General features: G+C 48.6%; 1 protein-coding gene across 1 annotated transcript in view; it reads left to right on the top strand.

The window, feature by feature from the left end:
- The first annotated feature begins 5850 nt into the window (after window positions 1–5850).
- Window positions 5851–19218, top strand: part of NUGGC (nuclear GTPase, germinal center associated) — a 79876-nt gene continuing 66508 nt past the window's right edge. Inside the window, exons 1-3 of the mRNA XM_074946756.1 lie at window positions 5851–5917; window positions 15817–15918; window positions 18727–18832. Coding sequence (XP_074802857.1) covers window positions 5890–5917; window positions 15817–15918; window positions 18727–18832 — 236 coding nt within the window. The 5' untranslated portion in view covers window positions 5851–5889. The remainder of the gene's footprint in view (window positions 5918–15816; window positions 15919–18726; window positions 18833–19218) is intronic.

The following is a 19218-nucleotide window of genomic DNA, read 5'->3' as shown; positions in this document are numbered from 1 at the left end:
ATTCTGTCTGCTACCCCGTGGCTTAAAGGTTGTGCAATATTGTTCAAAGCTCAGACTCGCTTCAAGCAGGGGATTCTCACCCTTAAAGCACCCCCTTTCCCAGGGGCATTTCCCCTTCTTCATTACCCATCTCTCTAACCTGTTGGTTTTCTCCTGTCTCAAGCGAGCAGCCAAGGGTTTTTTTTTTCCAGCCATCTCTACTTCCCTTATCTCACTAATGATCCCTACCAAAAGCCCTTTCACGCAGTCAGAGTATTGCTCTAAAATCTTTACTTTTAAGGCACAACTCTTTAACTCCTTATTGCATGGTCCTACTGTTATTCTAAGCATGATTCTTAACTTAAAAATTACAGGATGTTATCAAATAGTCTATGAGAGAGGGACCTCGCTAAAGGAGCTTAGTCTGAAAAAGGAAGAGACAGTTTGCTTAGCTCTGTGCCTCAGTTTCCCCACTCTGCAGCAACTACTGAACAAGTACCATGTGATTGGGGTCACGTGCTGCCCAGGTTCCTCCACCAATTTGTTACCAGATTCGCCCATTACTTTGGGGTATGCTCATTTATTAGGGTTACTCTTCCGAGAAGAGGGGGGAGGGTTCTGTAATTCTATCAATGTACTGCTTGTGTCACTTGTGTTCTCATGTGGAGCTCTACTTGTCCCTGCTGCAAGTGCCCGCCCAATGGAGCTATCCTGCAGGACTTAGGTTCCCCAGGGCTGGGTTCCTCCAGACCCAGAATCAGATGAACAAACACACACACATACACACATACACACATTAAGAAAGCGTGTCTGAGAGGACCGGGTTAATCAGCACTCCCAAGCTGATCCCTTATATGCCCCTGGACTCAGCAGACTGGGTCGAGCAACACTTCCAAGCTGCCACCTTTGTATCCCCCAGGTTCAGAACGTCCCTATCCCCACTTTCACATTACAGGTGTTCTGGTAGTAACCCACTTGATGAGCAAACCCCACAGGATTTTTGGGTGCTGTGGGGATCTTTAGTTTAGGTACGAGGAGCATTGCTGCAGAGCGAATGGGGAAGGCAAAAAATACCCACAAGGGTGGGGAGAGAGAGAGAAGCAACCAGCTTAAGCATGACAATTATTTATTGCCAGGTAATAACCATACAAGGGGAGCCAAACAAACAAAACAGTTATTATAGTAAATCTAACTTAAATTTGATGATAAAAGGTTAAAAAAACTCTTACTGATCACACAAGTCAGGGTCAGAAGGCTATACCTAGAGAGAGAGAGAGATGAGTTCTCACCACTCCGTGAAGCTTGAATCAATCAGGTTCCCAGGTCGTGGTGGTAGCTGAGGGTCCAGAGTGCTGGAGACAGGCAGAGCTCCCAGCACGATCAGTCAGGAGAAGATGAAGTCCCAATGGAACTGATACAGATTTTCGATCCAGGCCTCAGAGCACTTACTTGAGCATGGGTAGGGGTTTTTCTAGGGAAAGAACAATGGTTCAAGGGAGAACACTAGATTTGTTTGTGGGTAAACTGATGGCTCAAGGGAGTATACCACAGTTGTTTTGTTCAGGCTAGACAATAGGAACTGATTATTCCTGGCTATGGTCGGTGTTTCTTCCATGGAGCTCACAATGCAGTTATGCAGCTTCAGTATTTTGGGTACCAATAAAGGATTTTTTACTAGAATTGTTCTGATAACTACTGAGCTGGGTGTGTGCAGGTGTGGATTCATTAACATCTGGAGCAGAGATTCCCCATCATGCAGTGCTTCCCTGCTTTTCTGGTCCCAGAGTTCTGTGCGGTTCTTGCCTTGGAATCTCTGTTCTCCATTCTGTATGCTAATGGAGGTGACTCCCTGTCCCATCTTTGATGGAAATGAGGCTAGGGGAATTTCCCTAATCCTGTCACCCTTATCCCAGGGGTTTAGGTGTGTCTCCTACTGCCTTTTCATTGCTTTTTGTACGTCTTTCTTCTGATCAGCTTTGGTTCAAGCCGAGGCTGGGGAGCAGAAGGTCCTTCTTGAGTCAGACAGGCTGGCTGCTGCGCCCTGGTTCCCCAAGAACACAAAGCTGATAGGTAACACCTCCTGGCTCATCACTAATTGTCAGGGAAGAGCTCATTCAGACCTTAATCACAGATCATAATTTAAAATTATTAGGTTGGCCAGCATCACTGAAACAAATGCACCAACATTGTCATAAAAAACAACAGCTGTGTGAGGAAGCTAGACTTTGTTCATACTTTTCAAACCTATTATGCTTTCTCAGGTATTAGTATTTTATCATATACCATACATGCTTTTAAGGTGTATATTAATGTTGCAATTTCAATTCAAATTTCCAACCAATGACTTAATTGGCAACCTTGCTTCTGTTCTTTCTGAGGAACAAAATATAGATATCAATGGTTTTTGTTGAACTTTCCACTCTCAGTTTCGATCAAATATGATCTAGGCACTTTTTTTTTTTTTTGGTTGTTTGTTTTCTTTATGACAGCAGGAGTTGTCCGTCCTTTCTCTCCATCCAGTTTGACACAAACACGGGCACCAGGTTCTAGATATGGCAGTTCTGTAACAGTGACATCTGTTATAGAAGTGTTTGTAATCTTTTTTATCAGACTTGGCTATTTGTTTCATGTCTGGCCATTCTGGAGGTAGATCCTTTTCCTCAGTTGGAACAGCAGTTCTGAATTGTTTTCTCATCAGGAGTTGTGCTGGACTATCTCCATATTGGTGTTGATGGCTAGCACAGAAGAAGACCCATTCCTTGCTACTGCTGTTGGATTTTCTCAGCTGTCTCAGCCTCTCCACTCGCTTGTCGGGAATGTGGGCTGCTACTAATATGATCAAAATCATATTTCATTTGGACTGACTTACCGCTGCAGTGAATTTTGGTTCATTGTCCATCACTAGTTGTTCTGGAATACCAAAGGGAGCAAAAGTGCATATCAGCTTCTCAATGACACTGCAGCATACCTTGTTTTCCAAATACATTACTTCTCCATACCTGGAAAAATAGTCTGCTATGATCAGATAATGATATGCTCTGAATTCTACAAGTCTGCAGCTAGTCTCTTTCAAGGTCTGTCTTGTAGAGGCATTGTTATTCTACATGGTTCAGCATTGTCTCTCAAGGTTATTTGTACTGGATCTCCTTTCAAAAATCCAATTGCAGTAACTGCTCCATTGAGTTCTTCCACCTTTCTCACTAGGCCCATCATGACTGCCACTGTGCCGCTGAGAAGTTTGTTGGTCTTTGATCCTTTGATCACATGCACTCTGAATGCAAACCTTTTGTCTTTGTAAGTTGTTTCTGTGGTTAACTGGTCCATATAGTTCAGAATAGCTCCAGGACTAGTTAGGTCACTTCAGCTCTGGGAGGGATTGAAGGTGATTGTAAGTCCCCTCTGATATGACTGTCACACCTGCTCCTGAGTCAATTTTAAAGTCAATAGTGTTTTTGTGACTATTCATTTTCACTTTCCAGGCCAGCTCTGTGTCATCACACATGACAGATCCCAGAAAAAATGGCTCTTGACTGTCAGTAATCATAGTCAGCTTCATGACTGCCTTAGTATGGCAAACAGCTGCAAAATGTCTGCATTTTGTGCATTTATTACATCTTTCAGAGTAACAGCCGTGTTAGTCTGTATTTGCAAAAAGAAAAGGAGGACTTGTGGCACCTTAGAGACTAACCAATTTATTTGAGCATAAGCTTTTGTGAGCTACAGCTCACTTTGTGTCTTAGCTGGACATACATCTTTTGGGCAATGAATTTTTCCACATCTTGTGCATTTAGCCTTAAAGGCTTTGTAGTTTTCCTGGGACTTAACTCTCCTTGCCCCAGAGGTTTTACTATGATGACTTTTAGCAGTCATGCAGGGGCCAGTGCTTGATTTGTAAATGAAGAGGTGCTGGGGCTCAGGCATGAATGATAATATTGTTTCCCCTCCCCATTCACATCTTCCTGGGATCTCCTCCCACACACAGTCCCCCTCCCCCAGGGTCTTCCTGTCCCTCCCACTGGCTTCCTCTCCCCCCCAGAAGGGCTCCCCCCCCAACAGGAAATCCATCCTCCTGTTTCCCCCACATCCAGGAATTCCTCCCCTCCCAGCGAGAGCTGCACTCATGCAGCTGGAACCTCAGGTTCAACCCCAAAGTCCAGCCCTGCCCCCCATGGCAGCCCTGATTGGCCAGCACTGTCCCCCCTTCCTAGCCTATGTGGGGAGAGAGGCTCAGCACACCTGAAAAGGCAGCTAATCAGCAGCCGGGAGAAGTGGGAACCACGCTGGGGTCCCCGGCTGGGGAGCCAATAAGGGGCAGGTCTTGCAAGCGAGCAGCAGAGCGATTGGCCAGTCCACCTGCAGGGCCTGCCTGGGATGATTGAGTGGCAGGTGGCCCAGCCCCTCAGAAGGCGGCGGAGGGTGGAGGGTGGAATGTGAGTGGTGGCCTGAGTGGCCAAATAACAATCGATGCAGAGCTCAAATAGGATTGAAAAGCCCTGGGCTGAAGGGGAGGCACTGGAGGGCTGGGCCCTGGTGCGACAAGCAGGTGTCGCGGGGGGCGTTGGGCCCAGCCGAAAGAGCAGCTGCCCCAGTGCAAGGAGGAGGCTCCCCTGGGGCAGCCCGGGCCCCGGCCTGAGGAGGGAGGTCCCCAGGGGGCTTGGCTCTGAGTAGCCTCAGCACAAATTAAGCTCTCCCTGAGTCTGTTTTCAGTTTCTAAGCTAGTTTCTGGTTTTTCAGGTTTGCGAAGTTTGTTTTGCTGCTCCGGTTCAGAGGGCTTTGTTCTTTGGGTAGCTGTGTGAAAGTTTAAGTCTGTCTTTAATTTTAGTTACTGAGAAAGATTTATCTGGCAGGCCAATAACCACACTATCCCTAATATTTTCATGTGTTACAGTTCCAAAATCACAGTTTTCTGTCAATGCATGCAAAGCGCTGATGAACAATTCAGGAGATTCCCCTGGTTGTTGAAATCTCCGGTGAAAACACGCCCTTCCATAAACCATATTTCTCTGAGGTATAAAGTGTGCATCAAATACACCCAGAATTCTGTCATAGTCACCTTTGTGATTGTTTTCAGTAAAGGGAAGGGTTTTAAATATAAAGCTTCCCCACAGCATAAAGTAAAGATGATGCCTGAATGTCTGCAGCAACATCTTCCAAAACGCTGTTTTCAGTCTGTCCACGTGCTAGGTTTTTCAGAGCTGAAGTTTGCTGGGGCATTGAAGAGAAGCCTTGCCTGCTGCCAAGTATTAACTACATCACAGCTGGTTACAAATTCTCGGTAAAAGTGCCAGGCTTTGTCCATGTTGGAGGTTTGCTCCCATTCCAGCTGTTGGGGAAGCTGCCCCAGTGCAAAGCCCTGGTGTAAATGGGGGAAGTCACCCGAAGCCATGATTTTCACTGGTGCAGCTTAGCCCATGTTGTAGCTAGCTACGTGCGGATACTTACCCCAGTTTGTTTTGTACCCGAACCCCTTTGTGAAAGACTCAAGAAGCTTGATACCAGCAAAGATGCAACAGCCTGCTTTCCAGCAGGGGATTAACTGCACCAGTGCAAATAGCGGGTTTGTGTGTGTGCACCAAGGGGGTTGCATTGGTGTAGTTTCACTGCTGGCTGGAGTTGGTGCAAATTCCCAGTGTAGATACAGTCTGAGCATCCCACATAATAAGAAAATTACTGTGGAGCTGCGGAAGGTGTAAATAGCACAAGCTAATGACGCAGGTGATTAAACACAAAGCAGATTAGTTAAGAATGTAACTCATATTTTTATTCCCTCTAGGGCAGCTCTTGTGGTAATTACGCCTTGCAGTGTCATCCTCAGTCTTCTTCAAATCTGAATGGGTCCTGGTTTCGAAAAGCACTAACAACCCAGTGTCAAGTAGAGCTCGGTAGTAACCTTGGAACTGTCCTGCTAGAATGTCAGACAAAAGACCTGAATTCTCAGGTAAGATGATATATTCATAGAATCATAGAATCATAGAATATCATGGTTGGAAGGGACCTCAGGAGGTCATCTAGTCCAACCCCCTGATCAAAGCAGGACCAATCCCCAACTAAATCATCCCAGCCAGGGCTTTGTCAAGCCTGACCTTAAAAATATCTAAGGAAGGAGATTCCACCACCTCCCTAGGTAACGCATTCCAGTGTTTCACCACCCTCCTAGTGAAAAAGTTTTCCTAATATCCAACCTAAACCTCCCCCACTGTAACTTGAGACCATTACTCCTCGTTCTGTCATCAGCTACCACTGAGAACAGTCTAGATCCATCCTCTTTGGAACCCCCTTTCAGGTAGTTGAAAGCAGATCCCCCCTCATTCTTCTCTTCCACAGACTAAACAATCCCAGTTCCCTCAGCCTTTCCTCATAAGTCATGTGTTCCAGTCCCCTAATCATTTTTGTTGCCCTCCGCTGGACTCTTTCCAATGTTTTCACATCCTTCTTGTAGTGTGGGGCCCAAAACTGGACACAGTACTCCAGATGAGGCCTCACCAATGTCGAATAGAGGGGAACGATCACATCCCTCGATCTGCTGGCAATGCCCCTACATATACATCCCAAAATGCCATTGGCCTTCTTTTCAACAAGGGCACACTGTTGACTCATATCCAGCTTCTCATCCACTGTAACCCCTAGGTCCTTTTCTGCAGAACTGCTGCCGAGCCATTCGCTCCCTAGTCTGTAGCTGTGCATGGTATTTTTCCATCCTAAGTGCAGGACTCTGCACTTGTCCTTGTTGAACCTCATCAGATTTCTTTTGGCCCAATCCTCTAATTTGTCTAGATCCCTCTTTATCCTATCCCTACCCTCCAGTGTATCTACCTCTCCTCCCAGTTTAGTGTCATCTGCAAACTTGCTGAGGGTGCAATCCACACCATCCTCCAGATCATTAATGAAGATATTGAACAAAACCGGCCCCAGGACCAACCCTTGGTGCTTCAGAATTGATTCCTCGAGGACCGGCTCCATGATTTTTCCAGGGACTGAGGTGAGGCTGACTGGCCTGTAGTTCCCAGGATCCTCCTTCTTCCCTTTTTTAGAGATGGGCACTACATTAGCCTTTTTCCAGTCCTCCGGGACTTCCCCGGATCGCCATGAGTTTTCAAAGATAATGGCCAATGGCTCTGCAATCACATCCGCCAACTCCTTTAGCACTCTCGGATGCAGCGCGTCCGGCCCCATGGACTTGTGCTCATCTAGCTTTTCTAAATAGTCCCGAACCACTTCTTTCTCCACAGAGGCTGGTCACCTCCTCCCCATGCTGTGCTGCCCAGTGCAGTAGTCTGGGAGCTGACCTTGTTTGTGAAGACAGAGGCAAAAAAGCATTGAGTACATTAGCTTTTTCCACATCCTCCGTCACTAGGTTGCCTCCCTCATTCAGTAAGGGGCCCACCCTTTCCTTGACTTTCTTCTTGTTGCCAACATACCTGAAGAAACCCTTCTTATTACTCTTAACATCTCTTGCTAGCTGCAACTCCAGGTGGGATTTGGCCTTCCTGATTACACTCCTGCATCCCTGAGCAATATTTTTATACTCCTCCCTGGTCATTTGTCCAATCTTCCACTTCTTCTAAGCTTCTTTTTTGTGTTCAAGATCCGCTAGGATTTCACCATTAAGCCAAGCTGGTCGCCTGCCATATTTACTATTCTTTCTACACATCGGGATGGTTTGTCCCTGTAACCTCAATAAGGATTCTTTAAAATACAGCCAGCTCTCCTGGACTCCTTTTCCCCTCATGTTATTCTCCCAGGGGATCCTGCCCATCAGTTCCCTGAGGGAGTCAAAGTCTGCTTTTCTAAAGTCCAGGGTCTGTATTCTGCTGCTCTCCTTTCTTCCCTGTGTCAGGATCCTGAACTTGACCATTTCGTGGTCACTGCCTCCCAGGTTTCCATCCACCTTTGCTTCCCCTACTAATTCTTCCCGGTTTGTGAGCAGCAGGTCAAGAAGAGCTCTGCCCCTCGTTGGTTCCTCCAGCACTTGCACCAGGAAATTGTCCCCTACCCTTTCCAAAAACTTCCTGGATTGTCTGTGCACCGCTGTATTGCTCTCCCAGCAGATATCAGGGTGATTGAAGTCTCCCATGAGAAGCAGGGCCTGTGATCTAGTAACTTCCATGAGTTGCCGGAAGAAAGCCTCGTCCACCTCATCCCCCTGGTCCGGTGGTCTATAGCAGACTCCCACCACGACATCACGCTTCTAAACTTAATCCAGAGACACTCAGGTTTTTCTGCAGTTTCATACTTGAGTTCTGAGCAGTCATACTGCTCCCTTACCTACAGTGCAACTCCCCCACCTTTTCTGCCCTGCCTGTCCTTCCTGAACAGTTTATATCCATCCATGACAGTACTCCAGTCATGTGAGTTATCCCACCAAGTCTCTGTTATTCCAATCACATCATAATTCCTTGACTGTGCCAGGACTTCCAGTTCTCCCCACTTGTTTCCCAGGCTTCTTGCATTTGTGTATAGGCACTTGAGATAACTCGCTGATCATCCCTCTTTCTCAGTATGAGGCAGGACCCATGCCCTCTCGCGCGCTCCTGCTCGTGCTTCCTCCCGGTATCCCACTTCCCCACTTACCTCAGGGCTTTGGTCTCCTTCCCCTGGTGAACCTAGTTTAAAGCCCTCCTCACTAGGTTAGCCAGCCTGCTTGCGAAGATGCTCTTCCCTCTCTTCGTTAGGTGGAGCCCATCTCTGCCTAGCACTCCTCCTTCATGGAACACCATCCCATGGTCAAAGAATCCAAAGCCTTCTCTCCGACACCACCTGCGTAGCCATTCGTTGACTTCCACGATTCGACGGTCTCTGCCCAGGCCTTTTCCTTCCACGGGAAGGATGGATGAGAACACCACTTGCGCCTCAAACTCCTTTATCCTTCTTCCCAGAGCCACGTAGTCCGCAGTGATCCTCTTAAGGTCATTCTTGGCAGTATCATTGGTGCCCACATGGAGAAGCAGGAAGGGGTAGCGATCCGAGGGCTTGATGAGTCTCGGCAGTCTCTCCGTCACATCGTGAATCCTAGCTCCTGGCAAGCAGCAGACTTCTCGGTTTTCCTGGTCAGGGCGGCAGACAGATGACTGAGTCCCCCTGAGGAGAGAGTCCCCGACCACCACCACCCGCCTCCTTCTCTTGGGAGCAGTGGTCATGGAACCCCCATCCCTAGGACAGTGCATCTCATGCCTTTCAATCAATGGAGTCTCCTTCTGCTCCCTTCCCTCAGATGTATCATCTAGTCCACTCTCCGCATTAGTACCTGTGGAGAGAACATGAAAATGGTTACTTACCTGTATCTGCATTGCTGGCACATGGACGCCCCCCTTTCTTCTTCTGGAGGTCACATACTGCCAAATTCTGAAACCATACCCTTACTGTGAACATTGTTATATGTAGAGCAGTGGTCTCCAACCTTTTTAAGCACAAGATCACCTTTTGAATTTACTTGCAATCCAGGATCTACCCTGCCCCTTCCCCAAAGCCCCGCCTCACTCATTCCATCCCCCCTGCCTCCATCACTCACTCTCCCCCACCCTCACTCACTTTCACCAGGCTGGGGAGTGGGTTGGGGTGCGGGAGAGGGGGTGTGCTCTGGACTCGGGCCGAGTGGTTCGGAGTGTGGGAGGGGGCTCTGGGTTGAACCTGGGTCAGGGGGTTGGAGTGCAGGAGGGGGTGAAGGGTGCAAGCTCTGGGGGGAGCTTGGGTGTAGGAGGGGGCTCAGGGCTGGGACAGGGGGTTGGGGTGCAGGAGGGGGTACAGGGTGCAGACTCTGGCAGGGGGCTCAGGGCTGGGGCAGGAGGTTGCGGTTCGGGAGGGGTGAGGGGTGCAGGCTCACGCCAGGCAGCACTTACCTCAGGCAGCTCCCGGTAGGAGATATAGTGGGGCTAAGGCAGGCTCCCTGCCTAGCCCCGGCCCCGTGCCGCTCCCGGAAGCGGCCGCCACATCCCTGCGGCCCCTGGAGGTGGGCATGTGGCTCTGCCAGCTGCCCTTCCCTGAAGGCATCACCCCACAGTTTCCATTGGCCACAGTTCCCTGTTCCCAGCCAATGGAAGCTGCGGAGCTGGCGCTGGGGCAGGAGCAGCGTGTGGAGACCTCCCCTGCCCTCCCCCAGGGGCCACAGGGACATGCTGGCCGCTTCCAGGAGCAGCACGGGGCAAGAGCAGGCAGGGAGCCTGCCTTAGCCCCACTGCGCCGCCGGACTTTTAGCAGCCGAAAATCTCCCAGATTGGCTGCAGTAGCCTCCATGAGATCGAGCCCATTTCTGGGAGATTCCCGGCGAAACCAGGAGGATTAGCAACCCTAACTGATACTGAGATAGACTGTCAGAGGCCCCATAATCGACCAATCAATCGCAATCTACCATTTGTTGACCACTGATGTAGAGGAACCGATCCCCAGCTGGTGTAGCTCTGCATACACTGATTTACACTAGTGGGAAATCTGGCCCAGGATCTCAGTGTTAACCCTGTGCTCTCACTTGCTCATAACTCTGAAATGGGAGATTTTCCCTGCTTAGCCGGAGTCCAGAGGGGACAGTTGGGAGTGTGAGGAAAATCTGTTCAGCCATTTTGAGTACAGCTACACTGGAATAAAAGACCCGGCCCAGGTCAGCTGACTAGGGCTGAGGGGCTAAAAATTGAGGTGTAGATGTTCAGGCTTGGGCTTGGGCTCAGGGACCCTCCCCCGTCACGGGGTACCAGAGCTCAGGCTCCAGCTCAAGCCCAAATGTCTACAGAGCAAATTTACAGCCCTGCAGCCTGAGTCAGCTGACCCAGGTCACCTGCCTGTCTTTAATTGCCATGTAGGGACCATGCCATGTCAATCTAATTAAGCTGAGAGGTGCTGAGATACCACAGTGATGGATGCCAGTGCAAAACCTCTAAGTCCAGTAGGGAAAAACAAAAAAGTGTTCTGTTTCTGTCAGTCTTAGACTTTGCACAGAGCAAGGGCTGAGCTGCTAAAGTCAAATCAAGGATGAAACCTACTTACGATCTGGGCTAGATCCTCAGCTGGTGCAAATTGGTGTGGCTGCATTGAAGACAACAGAGCTCTGCCGAGTTAGCTGAGGACTTTGCCCCTGACATTTGAACTGTTTTCAACCCTGTTTCTTAGTAAAACTTGTTATAGTTAAGGTTGTTATAGTTAAGGTTAACGATTGCCCCCAGGAGTTCTAGGCATTGAACAGAACTTCATTGTGCTAGGCGCTGTACAAATACAAAGAGCAAAACGACAGTCCCTGCCCCAAAGAGCTGACAATGTAAGCATAAGACAAGAGACAACAATTAGAAATGGACAGATTGGGAAGCGCAATGAGACAATATTGTCTCATGACAGGCTGTGGTCTAGTACAGCAGCAGCCTGTCCGCTGTCAGGTTTTTGCAGGCAGCCCGGCACAGCAGAGCGTTAAGGAGGGTTTTGAAGGTCGTGTGACAGGCTTTACAGACCCCACACAGAGACATAGGGAGTAAAGGAGCAGTACTGGACAAAGAGAGCCCCACCACTTAGCAGCTGCGGAGCAGGCTCCAAATGGGGGATTTGCTGTAAAGGGGACCCTGACAGCCAAGCACAGTTGAGGGGAAGAGTGAAGGGGAGGCTGTCTGAAGGGAGGAAGCCAGTTTGCTGTTTCTGGGGACCATGCAATGCACAGGAGAGGGTCTGGACTGTGGGTAAGAGCCAACCAGGAGCATAGGGGCCTGATCTTTTCCCCTTCCCCACTCCCTGCTGAGAGAAAATAACTGGACACTAGGAAGGGAACTGGGGAATGCCTATTTGGCTGAGTGAGCTGCTGAGACTGAATGAGAACTGCCTGTTGGGGGACAGGGGGCAGTGGGCTATGACCATGCCCCAAACAGAAAGCGATCAGGAGGTAGGAAGCAGCCCTGGGGAAGTTGGCCAGGTGCACCAGGAGGAAGCAACCGAGACATTCCATGCCTCTCCCTCTTGGTCCCTGGGCTGGGACCCAGTGGAGAGGGAGGGCCCAGGTTCCCCTACCTTTCCCACTACCTCTGTCCAGGAAAATGCCACTGCACTGGGAATTGACGGGCTGCAGCTTGACTATTAGTCCTGCCGATTGCCAGCCAGACTTGACCTGTAGCACTCCAAATACAGTTGTTCTCCCATACACACATTGTGAGTCAACCACACACATGCACACAGGACTATGGGGGTGGAAGGACTGCCAGGCCAAGGCCTGCCAGCCTGTGAGTGAAACCAGCTACAGGTGGATAATGAGATAATTTTGTGGATGTTTACACAGAGCTTCTTCCAAGCATGAGAGGCAGCATGGGAGGCAGGGGATTGTTTGGAAATTTAACAAGTTGGCGATGGAGGCTGGCCTCATGGGCCGATCAGAAGCCAGAGTCAACTTTTCAATACTGAACAAGGACCAAGGAATTCTAGACCAGTCAACCTAACTTAGATACCTGGGGAGATACTGGAATAACTTATTAAGCAATTAACTAAGCAATTAAGCAATCAGTTTGTAAGCACCTAGAGGACAATAGGGTGATAAGGAATAATCAGCATGGATTTGTCAAGAACCCATCATACCAAACCAACCTAATTTCCTTCTTGGACAGGGTTACTGGCCTAGTGGATGGGGGGAAGCTGTACACATGATATAGCTTGATTTTAGTAAGGCTTCTGGTGCAGTACCTTGTGACATAATCATAAGCAAACTAGGGAAATGTGGTCACTCTAGATGAAGTTACTATCAGGTGGGTGCAAAACTGGTTGAAAGACCATACTCAAAGAGTAGTTATCAATAGGTTGCTGTCAAACTGAGAGGATGCGTTGAGTATGGTCCCACAGTGGTCATTTACTAGTCAATATTTTTATTAATGACTTGGCTAATGGAGTAGAGAGTATGCTTAAAAGTTGTGGATGACACCAAGCTGGGATGGGTTGCTAGTATCTGGAGGACAGGATTAGAAGTAATAACAACCCTGACAAAGTGGAAAATTGATCTGAATTCAACAAGATAAAATTCAATAAGGACAACTGCAAAGCACTTCACTTAGAAAGAAACCAATGAAATGCACAACTACAAAATGGGGCATCACCAGTTAGGCGGCCGTACAGCTGAAAAAGATCTGGGGGTTACAGTGGATCACACACTGAATATGAGTCAACAGTGTGATGCAGTTGTGAAAAAGGCTAATATCATTCTGGGCTGTATTAACAGGAGTGTTGTAAGTAGGACACAGGAGGTAACTGTCCCGCTTTACCTGGCACTGGTGAGGCCTCAGCTGGAGTCTTGTGTCCAGTACTGGGCACCGTGCTTTAAGAAGGATGCGGGCAAACTGGAGAGAGTCCAGAAGAGAGAAACAAAACTGATCCAAGGTTTAGAAAATCTGACCTGTGAGGAAAGGTTAAAAAACTGGGCCTATTTAGTCTTGAGAAAAGGAAGCCTGAGGGGGGACCTGGTAAGTCTCCATATCTGTTCAGGGCTGTGATAAAGAGGACGATGAGCAATCATTCTCCATGTCCACTGAAGGTAGGACAAAAAGTAAATGGCTTAATCTGCAGAAAGGGAGATTTAGGTTAGATATTATGAAAGCTTTCTAACTGTACGGAGAGTTAAGGCACTTTATCATTAGTTAAATATACCTTTTACAGAGAAGGCAAGATCGGAGAAATGCACTTTGCACTTAAAGCAGTAAGTGGTGAGGTTTGTGATGGTCTTCAGTTCTTGGGCAAGTCCGTTTCGCAGTCCCGGAGCACCCCAGGGAATGTTCGGTCTGCTGCACAGACGAGCTTTGCTCGTATAGTTGAGAGTTCCATTGGGCCAGAGGAGCGAAGTTACAGACCACGGTCTTCATCACAGAGCTTTACAGGGTCTGTTAGGTATCCCGGCCAAGGCCATGGAGTGTCTTCAAGATAAGGACCAAGACCTTAAACTTGACAGAGCTTCATAAACAAGTCCATGGATCCGGATGCAATGCATTTGAGGGTGCTGAGGGAGTTGCCTGATGTGATTGCAGAGCCATTGGCCGTTATCTTTGAAAACTTGTGGCGATCGGGGGAGGTCCCGGACAATTAGAAAAAGGCAAATATAGTGCCCATCTTTAAAAAAGGGAAGAAGGAGAACCTGGGGAACTACAGACTGGTCAGCCTCACCTCAGTCCTTGGAAAATTCCTGAAGCATTCCTCGAGGAATCCATTTTGAAGCACTTGGAGGAGAGGAAGGTGATCAGGAACAGTCAACATGGATTCACCAAGGGCAAGTCATGCCTGACCAACCTGATTGTCTTCTATGATGAGACAATTGGCTCTGTGGATATGGGGAAAGCAGTGGATGTGATATATCTTGACTTCAGCAAAGCTTTTGATACAGTCTCCCACAGTATTCTTGCCAGCAAGTTAAAAAAGTATGGATCGGATGAATGGACTATAAGGTGGATAGAAAGCTGGCTAGATCATCAGGCTTAATGGGTAGTGATCAACGGCTTGATGTCTAGCTGGCAGCCGGTGTCAAGCGGAGTGCCCCAGGGATCTGCCCTGGGTCTGGTTTTGTTCAACATCTTCATTAATGATCTGGATGATGGGATGGACTGCACCTTCAGCAAGTTCACAGATGACATTCAGTTTGGGGGAAAGGTGGTAGATATGCTGGATGGTAGGGATAGGGTCCAGAGTGACCTAGACAAATTGAAGGATTGGGCCAAAAGAAATCTGATGAGGTTCAACAAGGAGAAGTGCAGAGTCCTGCACATAGGACGGAAGAATCCCATGCACTGCTACAGGCTGGGGACCTACTGGCTAAGCAGCAATTCTACAGAAAAGGACCTGGGGATTAGTGGATGAGAAGCTGGATATGAGTCAGCAGTGCGCTCTTGTTGCCAAGAAGGCTAACGGCATATTGGGCTGCACTAGTAGGAGCATTGCCAACAGATAGAGGAAAGTGATTATTCCCCTCTATTTGGCACTGGTGAGGCCACATCTGAAGTATTGTGTCCAGTTTTCGGCCCCCCACTACAGAAAGGATGTGGACAAATTGGAGAGAGTCCAGCGGAGGGCAACGAAAATTATTAGGGGGCTTGGGCACATGACTTAGGAGGAGAGGCTGAAGGAACTGGGCTTGTTTAGTCTGCAGAAGAGAAGAGTGAGCGGGGATTTGATAGCAGCCTTCAACTACCTGAAGGAGGGTTCCAAAGAGGATGGAGCTCAGCTGTTCTCAGTGGTGGCAGATGACAGAACAAGAAGCAATGGTCTCAAGTTGCAGTGGGGGAGGTCTAGGTTGGATATTAGGAAACACTATTTCACTAGGAGAGTGGTAAAGCACTGGAATGGGTTACCTAGAGAGGTGGCGGAATCTCCATCCTTAGAGGTTTTTAAGGCCCGGCTTGACAAAGCCCTGGCTGGGATGATTTAGTTGGGGATCGGTCCTGCTTTGAGCAGGGGGTTGGACTAGATGACCTCCTGAGGTCCCTTCCAACCCTAATCTTCTATGATTCTATGGGAAGCTAATTTAGGGAGCGGAGAACAGGTGTTATGAGCTCGTGGTAGCGTGCGTAGCTGAGGCAATGCACTGCTATGTTTTGTAATAGTTGGAGTTTCCTAAATGCTGTAGGTTTCAGGCCCAGGTTTATTGCATTTCTGTAGCCTAGCCGAAAGGTGACAAAGGCATGAATAACTGCAGCCAGGTCTTAGTGTGTGTACAGCACCTAGCGCAGTCTCGGCCTCTAGCAGTACTGTAATGAAAATAACAACGCTGGGTTTATACCAGTAAATGGGTCAGTGTCTCTGCATGCCATCTGTACTGAACCTCAGGGCCTTTATTAGTGAGCATTGTTGCAGGTGTCTGTCTCTAGCACAATCATGCTAACGAGAAGACCCTTTTAATCTGAAAAGGTGCCAAGGGGGAAGATATAAATGAATCACCTGCCAAGAAAAAGAGGCGTTTGGACCCGTATCGAGCATTTGTACCAGAAGAGCAAGAGTTCCTGATAACCTGTAAGTATGAAAAACTTCCCCCAATTCCTGCTGATACTGGGGAGCTGTGCCCGGGATGTGCCTGAAATACACAGAGTTTTGGGGAGAGGGCAAAACTGGATCCAGCCCTGGCTGTGGTTGAGGATACAGAAGCCGCTCTCCCTCCCCAGGGCTAGGGTGCAAGGCTACACCAGCCCATATTCATGTGACTGCTCTATGGCACTTGCAGCAGGGGAGGATCAGGGCCGCAGCATCCCATGGAAGTTGTGATGCTTCTCAGGGCATCCAGGGCTGTGAGTCACCTTGTTGCCACCTGCTTCCAGTGTGAGGGAGTCTTGTGCCAGCTGGCAGTTAACGCTATAATACAACCAGCCTGTCAGCTACTCAAGCACTCTCCTCTGGGCTACACCAGCCCTGCCTTTGCCCTGCAGGCTGACAATAGACACATGCCAGCCCACAAGTGCCTTCAAAGCGTCCCACTGTGGTGGCCAGCCCCTGGTCACTGGATACCCACAGAAATCCCAGATCCTCTGTTCCCAAAGGAACAATGTATCCCAGTTTTACCTCCTGTACCACACACAGCTCTTCAGTTCAGTCATAGTTAGGGCCCTTCCAAATTCACGAACTATTTTGGTCAATTTCACAGTCATAGGATTTTAAAAATCATAAATGTCATGAGTTCAGCTATTTAAGTTAAGATTATTGCAAGGGGGGTTGCGGTACTGCTACCCTTACTTCTGCGCTGCGGCTGCTGGCATCGGCGCTGTCTTCAGAGCTGGGCCGCTGGAGAGCGGCGGCTGCTGGCCGGCAGCCCAGCTCTGAAGGCAGAGCCACCGCCAGCAGCAGCGCAGAAGTCAGGATGGCCTGGGGTGGTACGGGATTGCCACCCTGACTTCTGCCCTGCTGCCTGCAGAGCTGGGCCCTCCGTCAGCAGCCATCACTCTCTGGCCGCCCAGCTCTGAAGGCAGCAGCGCAGAAGTCAGGGTGGCATGGTATGGTATTACCACCCTTCTGCACTGTTGCTTGCGGGGCGCTGCCTTCAGAGCTGGGGGCCTGGCCAACAGCTGCCACTCTCCTCCGGCTGCCCAGCTCTGAAGGCAGCACAGTAGTAGGGGTGGCAAAACCACAAACCCCCTAATATAACACTGCGACCCCCCTGCAACTCCCTTTTGGGTCAGGACCTCCAATTTGAGAAACGCTGGTCTCCCACATGAAACCTGTATAGTATAGCGTAAAAGCACACAAAAGACCAGATTTCACGGGGGGCGGAGGAAGACCAGATTTCACAGTCCGTGATGCATTGTTCATGGCCGTGAATTTGGTAGGGCCCTAATCATAGTGAAACAAAAGGGAATTAGACTAGAGATTCAACTGGAAACAAGTGTGAGTGATGGAAACAAATGATTTCATATAAAACAAAATCATAAGACATGAACTACGGTCTACACTTACTAATAGTTACCTTTCCTAGCTAATAGAGTAGAGTCTCACCCCAAAGTTCTGTCTTTTGTAGCACTTGCTTGTCTCAAGTAGCCAGGACCAAGTCTTCCATGAACAACCCCCACTCATCCTATTATCTACTGCAGCATTTCCCAAACTGTGCTCCGCGGAACACTGGTATTCCGCACGATGTGAATGGGTGTTCCGCGAAAGAATCTAGAATTTAATTTTGACTCTTGCACTTGATTTTTGTACTATTTTATACGCGCTTTCCAGTTAGAAATTGTTAGTTCAAGTTATTTTAAATTTGTATTTTTGCTTTGTTTTATAAAATAAAATATATTTGAGCCTAAATAACGCAATTTTTTATTTGAAAACCAAATGACTACGTAATAGGCTAAAAAGTGTTCCATGGCCCAAAAAGTTTGGGAAACGTTGATCTACTGAATCAGTCTGTTGTCTTTATTCACAGGCAGGGCCATTACTTCATTGCCGTATTGTTTCTTTTCCCTTCCAAGTGGTTTGGAGGTTTATCGTTTGTCTTTGATGGTTTTCCATTGACTTTTCTGAGTTGGGGAAACGCAGAGAATAAGCAATGCATGACGTGATTGGCTAGCCAGGGAGGAGTGACAACTCCCTCCCACTTGACTGGGCCATCACCGAGACATATGTTCCCTAGTGGCTCACTTTCATTCCAAGACCTTAAGGGCACAAATTTTCATTATAGTGACATTATTCCTTAAATATTATGCCCAGGTCCTCCGCACCAGGGGAATGCCACTCTGGCCACCACCCTGCATGCCGTGGTTGCACCAAGTGGAATCTGGCCGCAGGGCCTCACTCTTAAAGCTCATCTGAAATAGCCTCTAGCACAGTGGTTCTGAACCTATTTACCATTGTGGGCCACATTGGGTGACCAGATGTCCCAATTTTATAGGGACAGTCTCGATATTTGGAGCTTTGTCTTATATAGGTGCCAATTACCCCCCACCCCATTCCGATTTTTCACCCTTGCTATCTGGTCACCCTAGGGCTGCATATGCAGCTCTCAATATGTTAATATGTGGGTCCCATCCACACAATATATATATTACCTGTATGGCCCTGAGTATGGCACATGGGTTGCAGCTGTGTACTGATTGGGCTGCAAGCAGCCTGTAGGCCGTGGGTTGAGAACCACTGGTCTAATAGCACAGAACCGCCTAGCACCATGCTGGAGCATTGTGGCTGATAGGGATGAAGAGCTATCTATTGAATCACCGTTGCCATTTTCTGTGGCATCCTGGGTTTTCCTTGGAGGTCTCCCCTCCTTGCACTGACCTGGCACAATGCTGCTTAGCTGGTGAGAGCTGAGTCTATGCCTAGCATGTAACTGTATCTTCCTTCCAGATGAAAATATGGAATCCAGGATCCAAAATGCTTTGAACACTACGTACGAGAAGCTGACCAACTCTCTGTCCCAGGATAACATGTCGGATGAGATTAAATATCTCAAGTGAGTCTGCAGCCCAGTTCCTCCCTGAAAGCCTAATGATTTAGACACCACAGCCTACGCTCACGCAGGGCTCTGCTTACCTGCTCTATGGACAGACCCATGTTGCAATGGGCAGATCTAGCTCTGACCTCCTGCATTTGCAGGGTTCTGATGCAGGCCTGTGTCTAGATAGCACCACAGGAATTGGCAGACTGGATCAGACCACGGTCCCTCTAGCCCAGGGTCCTGTCTCTGACAGAGGCAGCACCAGCTGCTTCAGAGGAAAGTATAAGACCCCCACAATTCTGGGATGTCCCTGGAAAAGAGAACTCCACTGCAGATACCTTCTCAGCATGGGTCTCCCCCCAGGGCTCCAAGAGGAAATTGTGTCCAGGAGCCATCCCTAG

This window comes from Natator depressus, chromosome 3 (assembly GCF_965152275.1).
Source record: "Natator depressus isolate rNatDep1 chromosome 3, rNatDep2.hap1, whole genome shotgun sequence".
Taxonomy (NCBI): Eukaryota; Metazoa; Chordata; order Testudines; family Cheloniidae; genus Natator; species Natator depressus.
This window is presented reverse-complemented; position numbering and strand designations above follow the sequence as displayed.